Source organism: Thalassophryne amazonica, chromosome 8 (genome assembly GCF_902500255.1).
Source record: "Thalassophryne amazonica chromosome 8, fThaAma1.1, whole genome shotgun sequence".
Lineage (NCBI taxonomy): Eukaryota > Metazoa > Chordata > Actinopteri > Batrachoidiformes > Batrachoididae > Thalassophryne > Thalassophryne amazonica.
The window spans coordinates 57,008,078-57,027,512 of record NC_047110.1 but is presented as its reverse complement, the minus strand read 5'-3'; the positions used below and the strand labels follow the sequence as shown (position 1 = coordinate 57,027,512).

The window sequence follows — 19,435 nt, the reverse complement described above, 5'->3', positions numbered from 1 at the left end:
ACCATCTGTCTGCTACAGCAGACAGAAAAGTGAGTATCCTTTTGGCCTCCTCCAACTACTGGGATCTTCATTACTCAGGGACCTGTGTGCTGGATTATGTACAGAGAAAAGGGCCCCAAGGCCAAAATGTCGAAGCTGAAGGTCCCTCACAATGCTCTTTACCTTAGTCTGTCTGAGTTATTGCTTGTTTGATACAAAGTCATTGCAGAGGTATCCAAGGATCCTCTGAAAAGACCTCTTACCAGAGACATCCAGTCATTGCCTTTGGTCACTAGCTAGTTTCCAAGTCTGACAAACATACAAGGAGCAAGGTAACATCAGGATCCAAAAGACTTGGACCTTCATTCTCTTGCAAAGATATTGGCATTGCCAAATACTTCTCTCTGGCAACTTCACGACTACCATAATAAGCTCTTCTCAAGTGCCATGATCTCAAAGGCAGAAGACCCAGAGATATATCCAGAGACTGTTTTAAATTTGCTTTTGACTTGCTTTGTTGCGGAACTCCCTCTGTGGTGAGGAAGATGGTCTGTTGGTTGATTCCCAGGCAGGATGTTAGACTTGGAGATGACTGAACAGGTCCAGTCTTGACCTGCACTGTTTCTGACAGATGCTGCACATGATTACTACAGGAAGCTTCTGCTGGTCAGGATCTTGCTCTGTCTCCTTCCTCTTTCCTCTCGTCTCCTCTGTGTTGTTTGTCTGCATTTTTTTTGAAGACTCATTGCTCATCAGTAGACTCTGTCCCTCACGTATTTTTCTCAGGTCTTCCAGTCGATGATGGAGCAGTACTTGAGGTCGTGCTTCAGGAGGACCTTGTAGCATTTCTTCTACCCTGCTTTGAATACTTTCCTTCACTCATTTGGAAGTAGTGGTGTGTGATACTGCAAGACATGGTATCGATTTGATACAAAGTAAATATAGGGTCATTATTGCCGATACTGAAACTGATACTTTTTTGATAAATAAGGTGGATGCATCATCAAATTACTAAATCTGACTAAATTTTCATGTGTGATCCATAGTGGTTTGTGTGATGACAGGCACAGTTTTGGGTGGTTGACAAAATCATTGTGGAGTGGCCAGGATGTGTTGCTGATTGCCTTCTCAACTAGTCTGGCACTAGCCATTAGTCGCCTAAGCTCTGGTGGTTCAATTTTAGCCAGAACTGGTAGCGACTGTGTCAATGTTGATCGTAATTCGCCAGATATGAGTCGCATGGTGGAATTAAGTTGTGCGTCTATCTATCAGCTTTGTGTGGGCAGACTGAGCCCAGATGAGACAATATTCTGCAACAGAGTAGCACTGGGCTAAGGCTGAAGTTTTTAATGTTCGCACCCCATGTTGTAGAGGCAAGCTTCATCAACAGGTTATTGCAGCTTTTCAGCGTCTTAGACACCTTATTAAGATGCTCTTTATATGTTAGTGTCCGATCAAATGTTATTCCATGATACAATGGATGCTTCTCATGTTTTAGGGGTTTCCCATCCAAGAGGACATTTATTTCCTTGTTGGCATTGCATTTTGTACAACCCCAAATCCAGTGAAGTTGAGACGTGTAAAATGTAAATTAAAACAGAATACAATGATTTGCAAATCAACCTATATTCAATTGAATACACCACAAAGACAGGTTATTTATTGTTCAGACTGATAAACTTTATTCTTTTTGTGCAAATATTTGCTCATTTTGAAATGGATGCCTGCAACATGTTTGAAAAAAGCTGGGACAGCGGCAACAAAAGACTGGGAAGGTTAATGAATGCTCAAAGAACACCTGTTTGGAACATTCCACAGGTGAACAGGTTAAGTGGAAACATGTGAAGGTATAAAAAGAGCATCCCCAAAAGTCTCAGCTGTTCACAAGCAAAAATGGGGCGATGATCACCACTTTGTGAACAACTGCATGAAAAATAGTCCAATAGTTTAAGAAGAATGTTTCTCAACATTCAATTGCAAGGAATTTAGGGATTCCATCATCTACAGGCCATAATATAATCAGGAGATTCAGAGAATCTGGAGAACTTTCTACACGTAAGCGGCAAGGCCAAAAGCCAACACTGAATGCCCATGACCTTCAATCCCTCAGGCGGGACTGCATTTAAAACTGACATCATTGTGTAAAGGATCTTACCACGTGGGCTCAGGAACACTTCAGAAAACCATTGTCAGTTAAGACAGTTCGCTGCTACATTAACTTGCTACAAGTGCAAGTTAAAACTCTACCATGCAAAGCGAAAGCCATACATCAACAACATCCAGAAACGCCGCCGCCTTCTCTGGGCCTGAGCTCATTTGAAATGGACAGACACAAAGTGGAAAAATGTGCTGTGGTCTGATGAGTCAATGTTTCAAATTGTTTTTGGAAATCATGGACGTTGTGTCCTCCAGACAAAAGAGGAAAAAGACCATCCAGATTGTTACCAGCTCAAAGTTCAAAAGCCAGCATCTGTGATGGTATGGGGGTGTGTTAGTGCCAATGGCATTGACAACTTACACATCTGTGGTGGCACCATCAATGCTGAAAGGTACATCCAGGTTTTGGAGCAACACATGCTGCCATCCAAGCAACACCTTTTTCAGGGACGTCCCTGCTTATTTCAGCAAGACAATGCCAAGCCATATTCTGCACGTGTTACAACAGTGTGGCTTCTTCAAAAGAGTGCGGTACTAGACTGGCCTGCCTGCAGTCCAGACCTGTCGCTCACTGAAAATGTGTGGCACATTATGAAGTGCAAAATATGACAACGGAGACCCTGGACTGATGAACAACTGAAGTCGTACATCAAGCAAGAATGGGAAAGAATTCCACCTACAAAGCTTCACAATTAGTGTCCTCAGTTCCCAAATGCTTATTGAGTGTTGTTAGAAGGAAAAGAGTTGAACACAGTTTTGAAACATGTTGCAGGCATCCATTTCAAAATGAGCAAATATTTGCACAAAAACAATAAAGTTTATCAGTTTGAACATTAAATATCTTGTCTTTCTGGTGTATTCAATTGAATATAGGTTGAAGAGGATTTGCAAATCATTGTATTTTGTTTTTATTTACATTTTACACAACGTCCCAACTTCACTGGAATTGGGGTTGTAGATGAAATACACTGACACTGTTTTGGATGAGTTTGGTTTAAGTCTCCATGTGTGGCAGTAATCTGTCATGAGAGCAACATCGTCAGTGAGTGTGTTCTCCAAATCAGTAACAACCTTAGCTTGAGTGCAGAGGCAGATGTCGTCAGCATATACAAACTTGCGAGCCTTGTTTGCAGCAGGTCTTTGGTGTATAGGTTAAGCAGTATAGGGACCAACAATATAGGGAGTATTAATTAGTTAAAAACCCAGGACAGAATTTGGGCAAAGTTTATAGGCAAATAGAAAATATTTTATTACAATAACAAAAGTTTTTGCTCAGGGCCCCTTCACACACAGTGCAAAGTTTGTACGAAGTACACATTTAGTGCCTATGATGTAGGAATCATGTGCAAACTGTGTGAAATCGTCCCTGCCTCTGTTGCTACAACTATTTGTGCACACCAGTGGCTGAATGACAGAGTGTGCGCTGTGCGAACCCATCAAACCCTCTCACGGCAGGTGTCAGCCAAATTCCAGGTGACACGCATGAACATCTAACACTGCTCGCATGGCACTTAGAAAATGTGTGGCCAGTCGCACTCTTGGCACAATAACAGACTGCAGACGACCACTGTTGTACTTGCAGAGAAATTTGACTAAGTTCCCCATGAATGTGGCTTTGGTGTGTGCGCTGAGAACTGACAGGTGTGGCTATGACAGAAGCAGCTGTGGTGATCTGTCATTCTGGACATTCCAGCTGGACAACACATACTGCGTTTGGACAGACATGGACTAGCAATTGTCCACTGTGAGGTGCGTGTGTCTGATTGCTGTACTTATGTGGACATAAATAAAAACATATATTGCCATGGTGACAAGCTGCAGCGAGTGAGTGTGCGCACGGTGCGGACACAGCCTGCCAGTTTGAAACGGACCGTCAGATCAGAACATGCAGTGGGCGATCTGTCCGTCATGTCACCCACATGAGCTCTGTTCCACATGATGCGGTGTCTATGCTGCAGCGCACCATCCACGAGACACGTGTGTCGGGCAGAACACATGCGCAGGGTGACTGGACACACCGGACCAGTAGATGTGGATATGATCAGATGATCAGCAGACTGCTTCTCATTCATGTCATTTCATGACTGTATGTCAGTGGCCATGGGTCATCTACAGAAGAATCGTCAGTTTATATTTGTATTGCTCACTTGATAAATGCGGTGTTTTTATATGGTGTGTGATTTAAATTTTTTTTTGGTAATACTTCCATGTCTTTCCTGATATGGGGCAGATTCCCACAGCTTTCAAAGAACAGCTCTGTAGCTCAGTGGTAAAGTTGCTGACTGGTAATCAGAACTTTTGGAAGGTGCAGGTTCACTTCCAGTGGGTAGTATGTGTTTTTCCTTTTTTTAAATTTTATTTATTCCACATAAGTGGTACGATGTGGTCCCACAGGTACCGACTGTTTTTTTTTTTATATATATATATATAAGTGGTGCAATGTGGTGCACCTCGCACTGTTCGTCCTCGAAAGACACCGTCGCGTGCAGCAGCTCCCACCGGGATCATGCACGCCTGCTCGTCAGCGAGATGTTTCGTGGTGCACGAATTCGAACTGTTTTGCTGTATTTGTCCAAACGTCATCCAAACTTCACACTATGTGTTGAAGGGGCCTGCAGAAACAATAGAATAGTAACAAAATATTTTTCCCCATACACTGTCATGTCTGGATTTTTTTCTTAAAGAAACAAAGTGCACAAAATTATCACTTGAGTTCAAATTAAACCAAACTTTTATAGGTCAAGTGTTCAGAAACTACAAAACAAAAATTAAATAAAATTTCTCCCTTCATTGCACTTCTCTGGATTTTTTCTTAAATAAAACAAGTGTACAAAATTATCACTCCACAACAAATGTTATAAAAGAAGTACAATTTCAAGTAGAATGTGTGTTCAGGAAATATGATACAAAAATAAAACAAAAAAATTCACCCCTTCAGTGCACTTCTTTTCTAGCTTTGAAAAAATAATTAAAAATAAAAACAATTAGCGAAATTACAATAAATAAAGTGTAAATAACTAAACAACCCCCAAAGCCTTGAGTTCAAAGTAATATTTCCAGCCCTGCACCCCTCTGCAGAACAGAGGTTTTGGTGAGAAGTTTTTGTTCAGGAATAGTAACATGTTCATATTTTTCACTGACCAGGCCTGGCTGGCTTAGCCTGTTTGCTTGCTTGTTTGCCTGGTATCACTGAGTCACGTGATGGTACAACATCAAAACACAAGAGGGGGGAGAAGGAGGACGTGTGCTCCGTGCTGCGGCAAGAGTGGCACTTCAAAGCAGCGCAGACAGCCAGGTCACCTCTTTAATCAAACCGCCAGCAGTGCATACAGCAGAGAAACTGAAACTAAAGTATCAGTCTCATTACACTGATATTGATCGATACCAATACCAATACCAACATTGGTATTGATGTTAATGATATTTGGCGTGATCCGCCGATCACTATCTGGAAGTAGAAGATCTGGTTAGGAAGTCGGGTGTCATCCATCCTGACAACGTGACTCACCCACCGAAACTGGTTCTTGGTGATGATGCCCTCAGTGTTCTGCAGCTTGGCTTCAGCCAGCACATTAATGATGGTGGTATGGTAGTTTTCCCACCTGATGCAGAGAATACTCAGGCAGAATTGGTGGAATATATGTATACAGTAGTACAAGTAGGAAACTCTGTATACCTGTTTGCTATCAGTTTTGTTTGCTCCCTCACCTCCTACAGGCAGAGAATCAAAGGGAGGCAAGCAGGAGCAGGAAGTCACGACAATAAGAAACTGCAGAGGTAGATGAGAACAGGTCAAGGACACAAATAGGAAGCAAAGACAGCTTGGAGGAAAACAAGACATAAGAATGACCATGTTCAAGATAGCAAACAGATTTCATTTCTATCCATTTTGGCCACTGTTTGAACACAAAGTGAAGTAGTGCAGTTCTTTTATCTCAATTGTGAATAATATCCATCATATTTTAAGATATTCTCAAATGCTCTAAAGATAATCACTGCAATTATATACAGTGCATCTGGAAAGTTTTCACAGCACTTCACTTCTCCCACATTTTGTTATGTTACAGCCTCATTCCAGAATGGATGAAATTCATTTTTCCTCAAAATTCTACACACAAGACCCCATAATGACAATGTGAAAAGGTTTTTTTATATATATATTTTTGCAAATGTATTAAAAAACAAACAAACAGAAAACTAAGAAATCACATGTACTAAGTATTTCAACCCAGTCGCACGGCAGGTCGTGATTCAGCAACATGAAATATACATTAATCGTAATGACAGCACGAATTTATTCTAACACATTTGTGATGGCTGCACGAAATTAAAAGTGATGGGGTGGGGGGTCTGGGGGATTATGGTTACGGTTATGGGAAGGAGTAGGGTTAGGTTATGGTTAAGGTTAGAGTGGGGGGTAGGAGTGGGGTTAGTAATAGTGAGTTAAAAAAAAAGGTCAAAAATTTTAATCATTTTGTGACGGGAGCATGTAAAAAAAAATGTAGCCTGGGCTGAAGTATTCACAGCCTTTGCCATGAAGCTCAAAATTAAGCTCAGGTGCATCCTGTTTCCACTGATCATCCTTGAGATGTTTCTACAGCTTAAATGGAGTCCACATTGGGTAAATTCAGTTGGTTGTACATGATTTGGAAAGGCACACACCTGTCTACATATAAGGTCCCACAGTTGACAGTGCATGTCAGAGCACAAACCAAGCATGAAGTCAAAGAAATTATCTGTAGACATGTGAGACAGGACTGTCTCAAGGCATAAATATGGGAAAGGGCACAGAAACATTTCTGCTGTTTTGAAGGTGCCAATGAGCACAGTGGCCTCTATCATCTGTAAAAGGAAGAAGTTCCAATCCAATAGGACTCTTCCTAGAGCTGGCCGCAAGTCTAAACTGAGTGATCAAGGGAGAAGGGCTTTAGTCAGGGAGGTGATCAAGAACCAGACTGTCACTCTCTCAGAGCTCCAGCATTCCTCTGTGGAGAAAGGATAACCTTCCAGAAGGACAACCATCTCTACAGCAATCCATCAATCAGGACTGTATGGTAGAGTGGACAGATGGAAGTCACTCCATAGTAAAATGCATGGCCGCCCACCTGGAGTTTGTCAAAAGGCACCTGAAGGACTCTCAGACCATGAGAAACAAAATTCTCTGGTCTGATGAGACAAAGATTGAACTCTTTGATCTGAATGCCAGGTGTTGTGCGCACAGCCAAGATATCAAAGGAGTGGTTTCAGGACAACTCTGTGAATGTCCTTGAGTGGCCCAGCCAGAGCCCAGACCTGAATCCAATTGAACATCTCTGGAGAGATCTGAAAATGCCTGTACACTGATGTTGCCCATCCTGATGGAGCTTGAGGGGTGCTGCAAAGAGTAATGGGCAAAGCTGCCTATAGATAGGTGCACCAAGCTTGTGGCATCATATTCAAGAAGACTTGAGGCTTTAATTGCTGCCAAAGGTGCATCAACAAAGCATTGACAAAAGGATGTGAATACTTATGTACAAGAGTTTTCTTAGTTTTTATTTTTAATAAATTTGCAAAAATTTCAAAACAACTTTTTTCATGTTGTCATTATGGGGTGTGAGTAGAATGTTGAGGGGAAAAATGAATTTACTCCATTTTGGAATAAGCCTGTAACATAACAAAATGTGGAAAAATTGAAGTGCTGTGAATACACATTCTGGATGCAATGTAAAACAGAGAAAAGCAGTGATCTATTCAACAGTGATGAAACAACAGACATACTTTGCAATGCTGCTGGAGGTATAGGCTCTTGCTATCACCTCAGTTTTGTGTAGCTCTGTTTGTATCTCCAGATACAAACCTTGAACTTTAACATTTTCTTCCAAATTTTCCCAAGTACAACAGAAGGAATTTTCAACACAACATCTCTAAACATCCTAGTTTAATTTGGGATGCTTACGCATGTCCACACGCATGTCAGTGCATTGCGTGTGGACTGCTTTACAGTGCACTGCAAAATAAATAAACAAGAATATAAAATCAAACCTTTACTGTGCCCTGTGACTGGAATCACCACGATGACCGGCCCAAGATGGCGGCCGCATTTCTTGCGCCTCAGCAACCAATGCGGAGTCTACTCTTTGTAATGTCTATGCTCTCAACTACCAGGGCGAGTTTACTTCACGACAGTATCGTAAATTGTTCTCCATGGAAACGAGCTCGAGGTTGGAGTTTAGTTTACAGGCGTGGGTAAGTAAGCTACAGAACGTGTTTCCAAATCCTGTGTGTGGTCACACAGCATAAAGATGTTAAAATTTGTCTGCGTTAACTTCTGCAAGTTAGTTTAGCACTCTAACTGGTACGTGGTTGTTGTATTTACCGTATACATCGTTAATCTACGTGAGCGGTGTGTCCACAGGGAGCTAACAGCTACGGACAGCTGGGACAGGGACATGCGGAGGACCGAGCGGTGTCTCAGCCCTGCTGTGCCTTCAAAAACACCGCTGTCAGGACTGTCTGTGGCGGAGGAGGACACTCTGTGGTCATCACTGGTACTGCGCCCCTGTCGTGATACAATAGATACGGGCGGTTTCTGATATGGGCGATATTTCTTATCTGGGGCGGCATGAACGACCCCCAGTCTCCCCAAACGCATTGCAATCACTGCAGCAGTGCCTACCGCTATACTCCACTTGTGGGTAATGAGCGCCCTCTGTGTGGTGCTGGTGCATGTAGATTTCTGCCATGGTCTGACAGACAGGTAACAGGTTCTGGAGGTTTGGAGGAGGTTTTGTTGTGTTGGTGCTGGCAACTGTCAATCTGGCAACCCTGGGGATAGGCGGGGGTGATAACCTATTCCTCTTCAGTGCGTATTATGGAAGATGGAAAAGAAAAGGGCAAAGCCATCAGGTGCGCAGTTCAGGAAAAAGAGAAAAGAAGAAGAGGAGAAACGAGCAAAAGATAAAGGTAAGCAGAAGCTGTGTCATTTCTTGTGTGAAATGTGTTACGTAGGCTGTAACCTGCTGCAAGATAGACTTTTTTACATAAGATGCTAACTGGTTACGTTTAGCTGCTTAGGACGACATATTTGTTAACAGCAGCAGAGCAGAAAATATTAGAAGATCGAAATTCTTCTTGAACTAAACAAACAGCATTTTGTGATGTAGTTTGGACCATGTATATTTAGACGCCTCAACAATTTCTCCTACTCTGAATTTCATAAATTGGAAATATATGTATACGCTCGTTTGTTTTTGTCTTAGTTGTTAGCCATTTTCTATGTCAGTGTGACAGTCCCTTAATCACATTAGTTGAGAAAAGCTGTGTTAGCCTGCTGTAATTACTCTATTGCATTAGGCTGCTTCTTAACAAAGCTTTTATAGCCTATTAAATAACCATGAGGGACAGAATTATGAATGTTTGATGATGATACAGTTGATGGTGTATGACAGTTTTTATGTTTGGTATTTTGATGCAAATTCAGGGGCACTTCTGAAATATTTTGGAGCACCCACTGCCACAGGTCAGGATGAAGAGCTATCCACTTTTTCAGCTGAACAGTTATCTTCAGCAGTGGACTTGGAGCCTCAGGAACAGGAACCATCCTCCTCCTCCCCCACAAATGTGTCTCCACATATGTTGTTTGATCGTCAGGATGAAGACCCATTTACATCTACATCCTACCAGGAATCTTCAGGTGGGTGTTAGTGTGTGTGCGTGGAGAGGGTAGGAGGTCCATTTTGAAAAGTTTTTTTAATTGCATTTTATTTTCCACCACTATAAATTCAAAAAAATGTGTATATACTGACACAAATGTTTTGCCATTATAGAAATGTCAGGAGCTGAATTCCCACCAAGTTCTGCTGCTGATGAGCACCTTCCTACTGATCCTGCTGACTGGTCTTCCGTTCTGACTGAGAACATTCGCACACTGTTGGTTTTCAGAGGACCAAGTCAAGTAACAGCTGACTTTGTTTTTCCAAAGAACGAGGGCGATGGAAGAAGTTGTCACCACCAGTATTTTTGGAAGACATTAGTAAGTGGTGAAAAGATGCTTAGAAGCTGGTTGGTGTACTCAGAAGTTGCAAGTTGTTTCCTAAAAGGAATACAAGTCTAACAAATTCAGGTCTCACAGACTGGAAACATGCCAGTTCTCTGCTCACCTCACATGACAACAGCTCAGAACACCAAAATTCATTGAAAGTATGGAAAGAGTTGGCAGTGAGGGATAAAAAGGAGATGGCACTTTCGGAGGCTGAGAGAGTGAGATAGAGAGCTGTGCTGATACGTCTCACTGCTATAATACAGTCTCTAGCAGTTAGAAATTTGGCACTTAGGGGACACACAGAAGCATTGTTTTCACCATCAAATGGCAATTTTCTGAAAGAGGTTGAACTGATGGCACAATTTGACCCTATAATGAAAGAACACCTGAACCGTGTTGAGAAAGGGAACCTGCAAGCACCACATACAAAATGAATTGATTGGTTTGTTAAGCAGCAGAACAATTTGAACAATTGTTAGTCACATTAAACAGGCAAAGTTTTTTTCTATAATTCTTGATTGCACTCCAGATATCAGCCACATTGAACAGTTGTCTGTTGTGATTAGAATTATTTCACTGAAGGAGAAGCCCCAAATAAAGGAGCATTTCATGGGTTTTTTGGAGGCAGGAAAATCCACAGGGGAGCATTTGGCCTCCTTAGTTCTGAAAAAACTAGAAGAGCTCAAAATTTCCTTTGAGGACTGCAGAGGTCACTCATATGACAATGGGGCCAACATGAGAGGAAAAAATAAGGGAGTTCAAGCTAGGCTTCTTCAGGTCAACCCCAGAGCTCTTTTTGTTCCTTGCGGAGCTCATACACTAAATCTGGTTGTGGCAGATGCTGCAAAAGGATCCACTGATGCCACAAGCTACTTTGGGATTTTGCAAAAGCTTTACACATTGTTTTCAGCCTCCACACAGAGATGGGCCATACTGCAAAAACATGTGAGCATTACTCTGAAGATTTGGACAGAAACAAGGTGGGAGAGTAAAATCAACGGTGTGGAGCCCCTGAGGTTTCAAGCTGGTGCAGTGAGAGAGGCCTTGATTGAAGTCAGAGACAACACCAATGACTCTGCCATAAAGATTGAGGCCCAGACTTTATCTGAGGAGGTAGGATCATACCGTTTCAGTATTTGTTCAGTGGTGTGGTATGACATCCTCAGTCAGATCAAACACGTAAGCAAGCTGATGCAGTCTTCTGACATGCATCTTGATGTAGCAGTCAGTCTCCTCAAAAAGACAAAGTGCTCTGCATAACTACAGGGCAACAGGGTTTGCATCTGCACAAGTGTCAGCCAAGGACATTTGTGAGAACATGAATGGAACAGCTGTTCTCCAACAGAAGAGGGTGAGATCCACAAAGTGCCACTTCTCTTATGAATCTTTTGATGAGCCTTTTAGTGATGCTCTAAAGAAGCTGGATGTGATCTTTTTTAATGTTGTTGATGCTGCAGTGTCTGCCATTCAGGAAAGATTTGCCACATTGCAAAATGTGGGAGAGAATTTTGGGGTGCTCACAAATTTTCCAAAACTTTCAGATGAAGACCTCACAGAACAATGCAATGCCCTCAGTACAATGCTGCACTTTAATGGGAACTCAGACTTGGATGGCAGAGAACTTGTACGGGAACTCGGGAACTTGCCTGATTTGCCATCAAAGTCTATGACTGCTCTTGAGCTGCTAAACTTTGTCCATGAGAGTGACCTCTCAGAAATCTATCCAAATTTGTGGACTGCTCTTAGAATTGCAGTTACCCTTCCTGTCACGGTGGCTGGAGCAGAGAGAAGCTTTTCAAAGTTGAAAATGATAAAAACATATCTGAGGTCTACTATGTCTCAGGAACGCCTCAGTGGCCTGGCAGTCATCAGTATCAACCATGCAGTTGAGCAGATTTCATATGATGATATTATTGATGATTTTGCATCAAGGAAGGCATAGAGGGTCAACATTTAGGTGACAGTTGATGTGCACATTAAACTATATCTTGTTGTATATCTCTACCCGTTCACATTTCTAACCGTTTTTCCCCACTCGGCGACACACCCGCCGAGGAACAAACTCTGGTTATTGGCGACTCTGTTTTGAGAAATGTGAAGTTAGCGACACCAGCAACCATAGTCAATTGTCTTCCGGGGGCCAGAGCAGGCGACATTGAAGGAAATTTGAAACTGCTGGCTAAGGCTAAGCGTAAATTTGGTAAGATTGTAATTCACGTCGGCAGTAATGACAACCGGTTACGCCAATCGGAGGTCACTAAAATTAACATTGAATCGGTGTGTAACTTTGCAAAAACAATGTCGGAGTCTGTAGTTTTCTCTGGGCCCCTCCCCAATCGGACCGGGAGTGACATGTTTAGCCGCATGTTCTCCCTAATTGCTGGCTGTCTGAGTGGTGTCCAAAAAATGAGGTGGGCTTCATAGATAATTGGCAAAGCTTCTGGGGAAAACCTGGTCTTGTTAGGAGAGACGGCAATTTTAACTATTAGAGAAACAATTACTCATAACCACCCCAAAGACATATCGTTATCTTTGGCTGCTTTCAGTGATGCCGGTATTTGGTTAGACTCTTTCTCTCCGATTGTTCTGTCTGAGTTATTTTCATTAGTTACTTCCTCCAAACCATCAACATGTCTATTAGACCCCATTCCTACCAGGCTGCTCAAGGAAGCCCTACCATTAATTAATGCTTCGATCTTAAATATGATCAATCTATCTTTATTAGTTGGTTATGTACCACAGGCTTTTAAGGTGGCAGTAATTAAACCATTACTTAAAATGGACCCTGAACCATCCCTTAGTTATGCTGCTATAGACTTAGACGGCTGGGGGGTTCCCATGATGCACTGAGTGTTTCTTTCTCTTTTTGCTCTGTATGCACCACTCTGCATTTAATCATTAGTGATTGATCTCTGCTCCCCTCCACAGCATGTCTTTTTCCTGGTTCTCTCCCTCAGCCCCAACCAGTCCCAGCAGAAGACTGCCCCTCCCTGAGCTTGGTTCTGCTGGAGGTTTCTTCCAGTTAAAAGGGAGTTTTTCCTTCCCACTGTCGCCAAGTGCTTGCTCACAGGGGGTCGTTTTGACCGTTGGGGTTTTTCCGTAATTATTGTATGGCCTTGCCTTACAGTATAAAGTGCCTTGGGGCAACTGTTTGTTGTGATTTGGCGCTATATAAATAAAATTGATTTGATTTGTTCAAAGTGCAGTACCAGCAAATAGGTTTTCTACAGTGTTCATTTGTACATTTTATTTTGTATTTCTTGTTTGAAAAGTTATAGTGTGTTAGTAGTCTCTTATTGAATGAATTTAATTTTGAATTTTGAAATTTGAATTTAATGAAGGAAACAGTATTTATTTTTTTATTTGTATTTTATACTTTTAACTTACAAAGTATTAGTTTATTTTTGTCTTGATATGTTTGTTTACAGTAATATTTTTATTTTATTTATTTTTTGTATTTATTTCTACATTATTCATTTTCTTATTTGTGTTATACTTTTAACTTACCCAGTATTACAGTTTGTTTGTTTTTTGTTATGTTTATAGTAATATTTAAGTTTCTTCCACATTTTTTCAAATAAAAATTGAAAAGAAATTCTGATTGTGCCTGTGATGGTGGGGGGATCCTCCGGTTAAAACCTGTCTGTCAGACAATGGCAGAAAGATACATGCACCACATAGCAGGCAGAGGGCGCTTATTATCCCCTCAAGTGGAGTAGCGCAGTATGCCCTGCTGCCGAGATTGCCAAACAGGCTAGGACTGCCACTGGATACGGCATGTATCAAACAAACCATTACAAAACATATTGGAGAGAAGTCTTTGATCCCCTCCTACTGGACAGATCAAGTATTACCTTTGTCAGGAAGGTTTTTTGTTTTTCTTCTTTGATAGTTTTGTGTGTGTGTTGTGGGGAGGGGAGGGGGGGGGGGGGATCTGACATTTCAAATTTAAAATTAAACCTTACACACTGACTTAAAAAAAAATAGTTAACATATTGGCTATTGTGTATTGATGACAATAAATAGACCTCACCTGTATGCAAGTGTGTGTTTTAAAAAATTTTAATCAAAGATTCAAAAATAAATATATCTTGATCACAGCTGGCATGTACATGTATCGCACAAGTGAGCCACCCCCACCAATTCCAGTCGAAAATGTACAGGTCTCATATTTTTACAGAAACATACAGGTTCCACCAACATGTGGCAGAGGTAAAGCTGATTAAATTGAAAAGATTTGGCATTTTTTCAGTAATTATGGCAGCTATAGCCTACTATGCCTACATTAATTTGTTGTCTCTGTAGGTTAAAAATAAATAAAATAAAGCCACCCTCAAGAGTTGTTTTTGCCATTTCACAAGCAAGCAGTGGTGTCCTTGGCTACCTCACCTTGGCTTTGGAATATAATGAAAGAAACAAACAAGCTTTTTTCAAGATGAATGTAATTTCAACCATACCTGCTTCTCATTGATTTTATATAGGTGATGACAAGATGATGGCTTTTTTTTGTTTCTGAGTTACGTTAACACGTGGGAGGGGAGGGACTCATTCTTTTACTCAGTTTTATAGGGTAAATGCCTAGGCTTTTGCTAAAGATCAGGAATAATTCATACATAATTAGTCATATTTAAATGATCATATAGTCAGTTGCTTTCACAGGGAATAAAAGTGTATTTTTCAGTTGTGTGAAAGTAATGTGCTATTTTGTTAAAATATTGCCATGTTTGATAAGTCCATTTTGGTTCTCAGATCTCTCATAAATATGTTCTGTGGTAGGAGAACTGTGAGCAGTAAATTTAACAAGGGCAATACTGACCCTTACCTGCACTGCATAGACCAACCTCAAACCTTGAATCGCTGCAAAAGTCCAATAATCTCCCCTTCAAGTTGTTGGACCAGAATTATTTTCCTTCATATACATTTTTATATGGGGTGCTGCCACTGTCAGGTTTCATTGAAATCTACCAACTGGTTTCGGAGGAGTTGTGCTTCATAAACTCATGAATAGACAAACGGGCGGACAGACAGGGTCATTCCTGTCCCTGTAACAAAACATGAAGAGGTGCATGAAAGAAAATAATTCCAGTCTTTTTTTTGGCGGGGGTATAGATAATATCAGTCAGTTACATGTATATGGGTTCTTCAATACAGAGGTTGACTATGTTGTTTATTCAGGTGTTACTCATAATGTTGTTTTCACTCTGTCATTTTATTGTGAGATGTACAGACATCGGGGAGGTGTTCGTCTGTGGACAGAATCATAGAGGCCAGCTAGGACTTGGACACACAGCCGATGTCTCATCGTTTGTCCTCTGTCCGAGCTTGAGTCAGGGGGTTACAGATGTAGCTTGTGGTTGGGATTTTACACTTCTCCTTACAGGTGAGGATAATTTCACACCGTAGATGCATTGTATGAGTAAATGACAAGTGCAGTATGTTCAGCAGAAGGAATGCCTAAATACATTGTTGTCTACAACTTAACTTATTACGAAGACACCCATCTTCGTAATTTAAGTTTCATTCCTTATGAAATCAAGAAGTGGCTCCCACTTATTTGCTTTTCACATATTTTGTAGATTATAGGCCCAGTATGAAAAATCCAAAATATTAGGTTCATACTCCAAATAGTTTTCCTTACAGTAATGTCTGAAAAAGGGGCATTGTCATTTATTTATTTAGGCATGGAGGCCTATTTTCTTGCCAGGTTAGAAGAGCCATATCTCTAGAAGTACAACAGATAGTGCTTTGATTGTATATATATTTCCCCCTCCAGGGTTTTTTTTCCATCTGCATGTTCGTTTTAAACTTAAGAAGGGTCTCCCCAGAAATTTACAGAATGATGGTGCTAGAGGTCAGGTTGCACAGGGGTGGTCCAGTGGGTAAATTTGATCAAGTTAATAAAATTTACTTAATCATATAGGTTTCAATTTATGGATTTTAAAAGAGCAGTTTATTTTTTCTGAGTCCCCTGCCTGACATATCTAGCCTCTGTTTAAAATAAAAGGGAGAAAATTTAGCTCACATGAGCTTGACCCCCAAAATGCCCCTTTTCTTTGAACCCTTAAAGTGTTGGTGACACGATATGTAATTTTCTTTGAATATTTAAGGCTAAAATTAAACAACAGTTTGAAATGTATCCTTTCCTGCTACGCAGTTACTGAAGAGATAAATATTCAGATTTTGAACTGCGCGCCACTAAAAACCAGGAACTTCCGGGTGATTCCTGACATTGGAGAAGAAGGAGGAAGTGATATCAGTATCAGAACCATTATCGTAATAACCCCATTAATTTATTTATTTTTACAGGCTACTGACAGCCCCGTTTCCACCGAGTGGTTTGGGTTGGAGCTGCACCGTGTTTTCGGTGTCAGAACGGTTAATTCCCGTAGGCAGAATCCTTTTAATTGGCAGGTGGAACACTTATACTGACGAGCGCGTACGCACGGTGTCCGCAGCTTCTCCACTCGACATTGAGGCAAAACTGAGTCTTTTCAGATTATTTTATTGTTTTGTGGATCATGGGATAATTTCGTCTCATGCAGACTGAGACATTATGAGCAGATGAGGGACTGGGAGTCTTTTAACTTGCGGCACAAAGCGGCTCGTTAACAGCAACGACTCGATACATCAGCCATAATAACGGATTACAGTCGGCGCTGTAACCCAGCACCAACCTCCCGTGTGACAAATGGACTTTTCTTCAGCCAGGACAAAAGGAATTAAATTATTTTCAGACATTGTTTTGTAGAGGTGGATAAGTTTTCAGATGATCTCACTGAAACAGACAGGTAAGACTGTATTATTTACTCCTTGTGTGAATGGTTTTAATATTTAATAACATGTTATGCTACTAACATACAGTACATTAAATGTATTCAAGACGGAAACAATATGGATTTTAAAAATAGGTGATATGTCAGTCCCTTGTGTCATTTTTCATATTTGAAATATATGTACCTGTTTTTAAGGGAAAAAAAAATAAAATAAAATATTCACACTTCCTCATCACTTTTTTCTGATGTCACAGCCAGTGGTGGGCACACTTCCGATAACAGATAATTATCAAAGATAATGTTTTCATTATCGGATTATCTTTTTAGATAAATTTAAAAACCATCATCGGACTAATTATCTTCCGATGAATTACCGTCCGATAACTTTTAGACCGATAACATCCTAAACTAAGCTGAACAGTGAAAAACATTTTTAAAACTGTTAAAGCTGTTAAGACCTACCTGTTAAAAGTTTCCTAATAGGCATGTTGTTCTACCTTCTGCAATCAGAAACCACTCTATCATCTGAAAGCAAAGGAGAACTGGTAACCAAAAAAAAAGTCATTTCCTTTAACACCATACTAATATAATCGCAATGTCACCAAGTCATCCAGAGGCATACATTCCACGCATCTTAAATGTAGCAGACATGGATTATCTGGAATTTTGACATTTTTTTCAAGGCTGCTACTGCCATCTACTGGCCAGGAGTGTTCATGGCAGTATTAAACGTCTGGGTACATGGCTGCTCTGTGTTGGTATTGTCCATTGTCCAGGCGCTTTTTGTGTGCATATATTTCTTAACTTAACTTTGTATTCTAAAACTACGGTTAGAAGTAATTCCGACTCCTTATCGGTCCACACGAACGAGGTTGGCGCCATGTTTTTAGTTTTTGTGGAAGTGACGACAAGAGAATAAGGCTCTTGATTGGATAGAATTTTAATCAGTACCGCCACCCAAAGGTTTGGCAGACAAATTACAACACATTTATACGGTTCGATGTGGATGGATATTTTTTTTTAAACAACGTAGTGTGGATGAAGTTTTTTCCCCAAACTGAAAGGGTAAGATATTCGGTTTTACAAATACCCGACAACGTGTGTACATGGCCTTATGTCTGTGAAAGGCACTATATAAATAAATTTACTTACTTACTTACTTACTAATATTGAGTGCATGTTTTACAACATCATAAAAGTTTTAAAACATGCAATTGCGATGACACTTCCAGGGCTCTGTAAAAATGCCTGTTTTTACAAATAAAAATGGAATATTTTACAAAAGCACGTTTATCTTTAAACCAACATACGTCACATTAACATGTTGGTTTACATAATGGATTACTGAACCAAACCAGAATTGACATTAATGGAGTTATTCTATCAGTATTTTCAAAAAAACATAAGTTAGTATGACTTTATTTTTCAAGACCTCCGCCTGACCGGAGTGTTGAAATTGATAGGGAGCTGGCCTTATGGCTGCTCTTGGTGTGCCTCTGTGGTGGGAGTGTTGTTGTAAACAAAGCTTCCAGCAGGGGCAGAATGTTGAAAGAAAAGTGATTATGATTAGTAAAGAATTTATTTCGTGGGTGTTCTCAGAATTTGTCTGTGCTGCTTCCTGCAGGGAGCAGCATGGTCAAACATTCTTGCTTATTCTTTAGGTCTTTTACCGCTTTTGATGCTTTCAAAAGCAATCGTGTTAAAAATCAATTTCAGCTCTTTAGTAACTGCAAATGTCTCATAGACAACACTGGAATTTATCGGTTATTGATTATCTGTAACTTCCGATACATTTTTGGGTGGTTTATCGGTTCACCTTTATCAAAGATAACTTTTCAGTTATCTTATTATCTGTTATCGAAGTTAATTTTTTGATTATCTGTGCCCACCACTGGTCACAGATAGTAAAACTATATATATAAACTATATATATATATATATATATATATATAGTTATTATCAGTTGATTATGACCAAAGAGCTGGCAAAAACCCCCAAAACAAAACAGTTTATCAACTCTATGCGGAAATCGCCTGCATTATTTATTTTTGTTATCACCATTCTGTGTTCTGAACTCTGCCAATATCGTCACTGTTGTCAGACTGGTTTTCCTCCAAAGGTCCTTCTCCCTCATTGTCATCTAAATAAGGCTCAAAACCATAATGCTGTGTTCTTCAGAAACACCTTCAGACTTGATTTGGGCTTGAATCAGCAGATGCCATTCCGATGATGACGTAGCAACAATATGGCCGTGGATGAGGGCTGAAATAGAGCGCAGGCTTCAGACAGCTGTTAATCCTTCACCTGCACACTTAGGTATCATTGACTTTTATTGTTCAAGATTTTTAAAAATATCATCATTTCATTATTTGTAGTGATTATTTGTGCACATTTTTTGGTGTCACCTACACTTTAAGGGTCATTAAGGAAAGCCTTAATTTGGAGGAAAATTAAAAAAAACCTTTTATTCCATATAGACTGTGCAGTGCACATGCTGTCAGTTTTG

The 19,435-nt window shown here is 40.5% G+C and overlaps 1 protein-coding gene across 1 annotated transcript in view; it reads left to right on the top strand.

Moving 5' to 3' along the window:
• Window positions 1–8,301: 8,301 nt before the first annotated feature.
• The window catches only part of sergef (secretion regulating guanine nucleotide exchange factor), a 50,559-nt gene continuing 39,425 nt past the window's right edge, over window positions 8,302–19,435 (top strand). Inside the window, exons 1-3 of the mRNA XM_034176327.1 lie at window positions 8,302–8,361; window positions 8,531–8,663; window positions 15,384–15,536. Of these exons, the coding sequence (XP_034032218.1) occupies window positions 8,320–8,361; window positions 8,531–8,663; window positions 15,384–15,536 (328 nt within the window). The 5' untranslated portion in view covers window positions 8,302–8,319. The remainder of the gene's footprint in view (window positions 8,362–8,530; window positions 8,664–15,383; window positions 15,537–19,435) is intronic.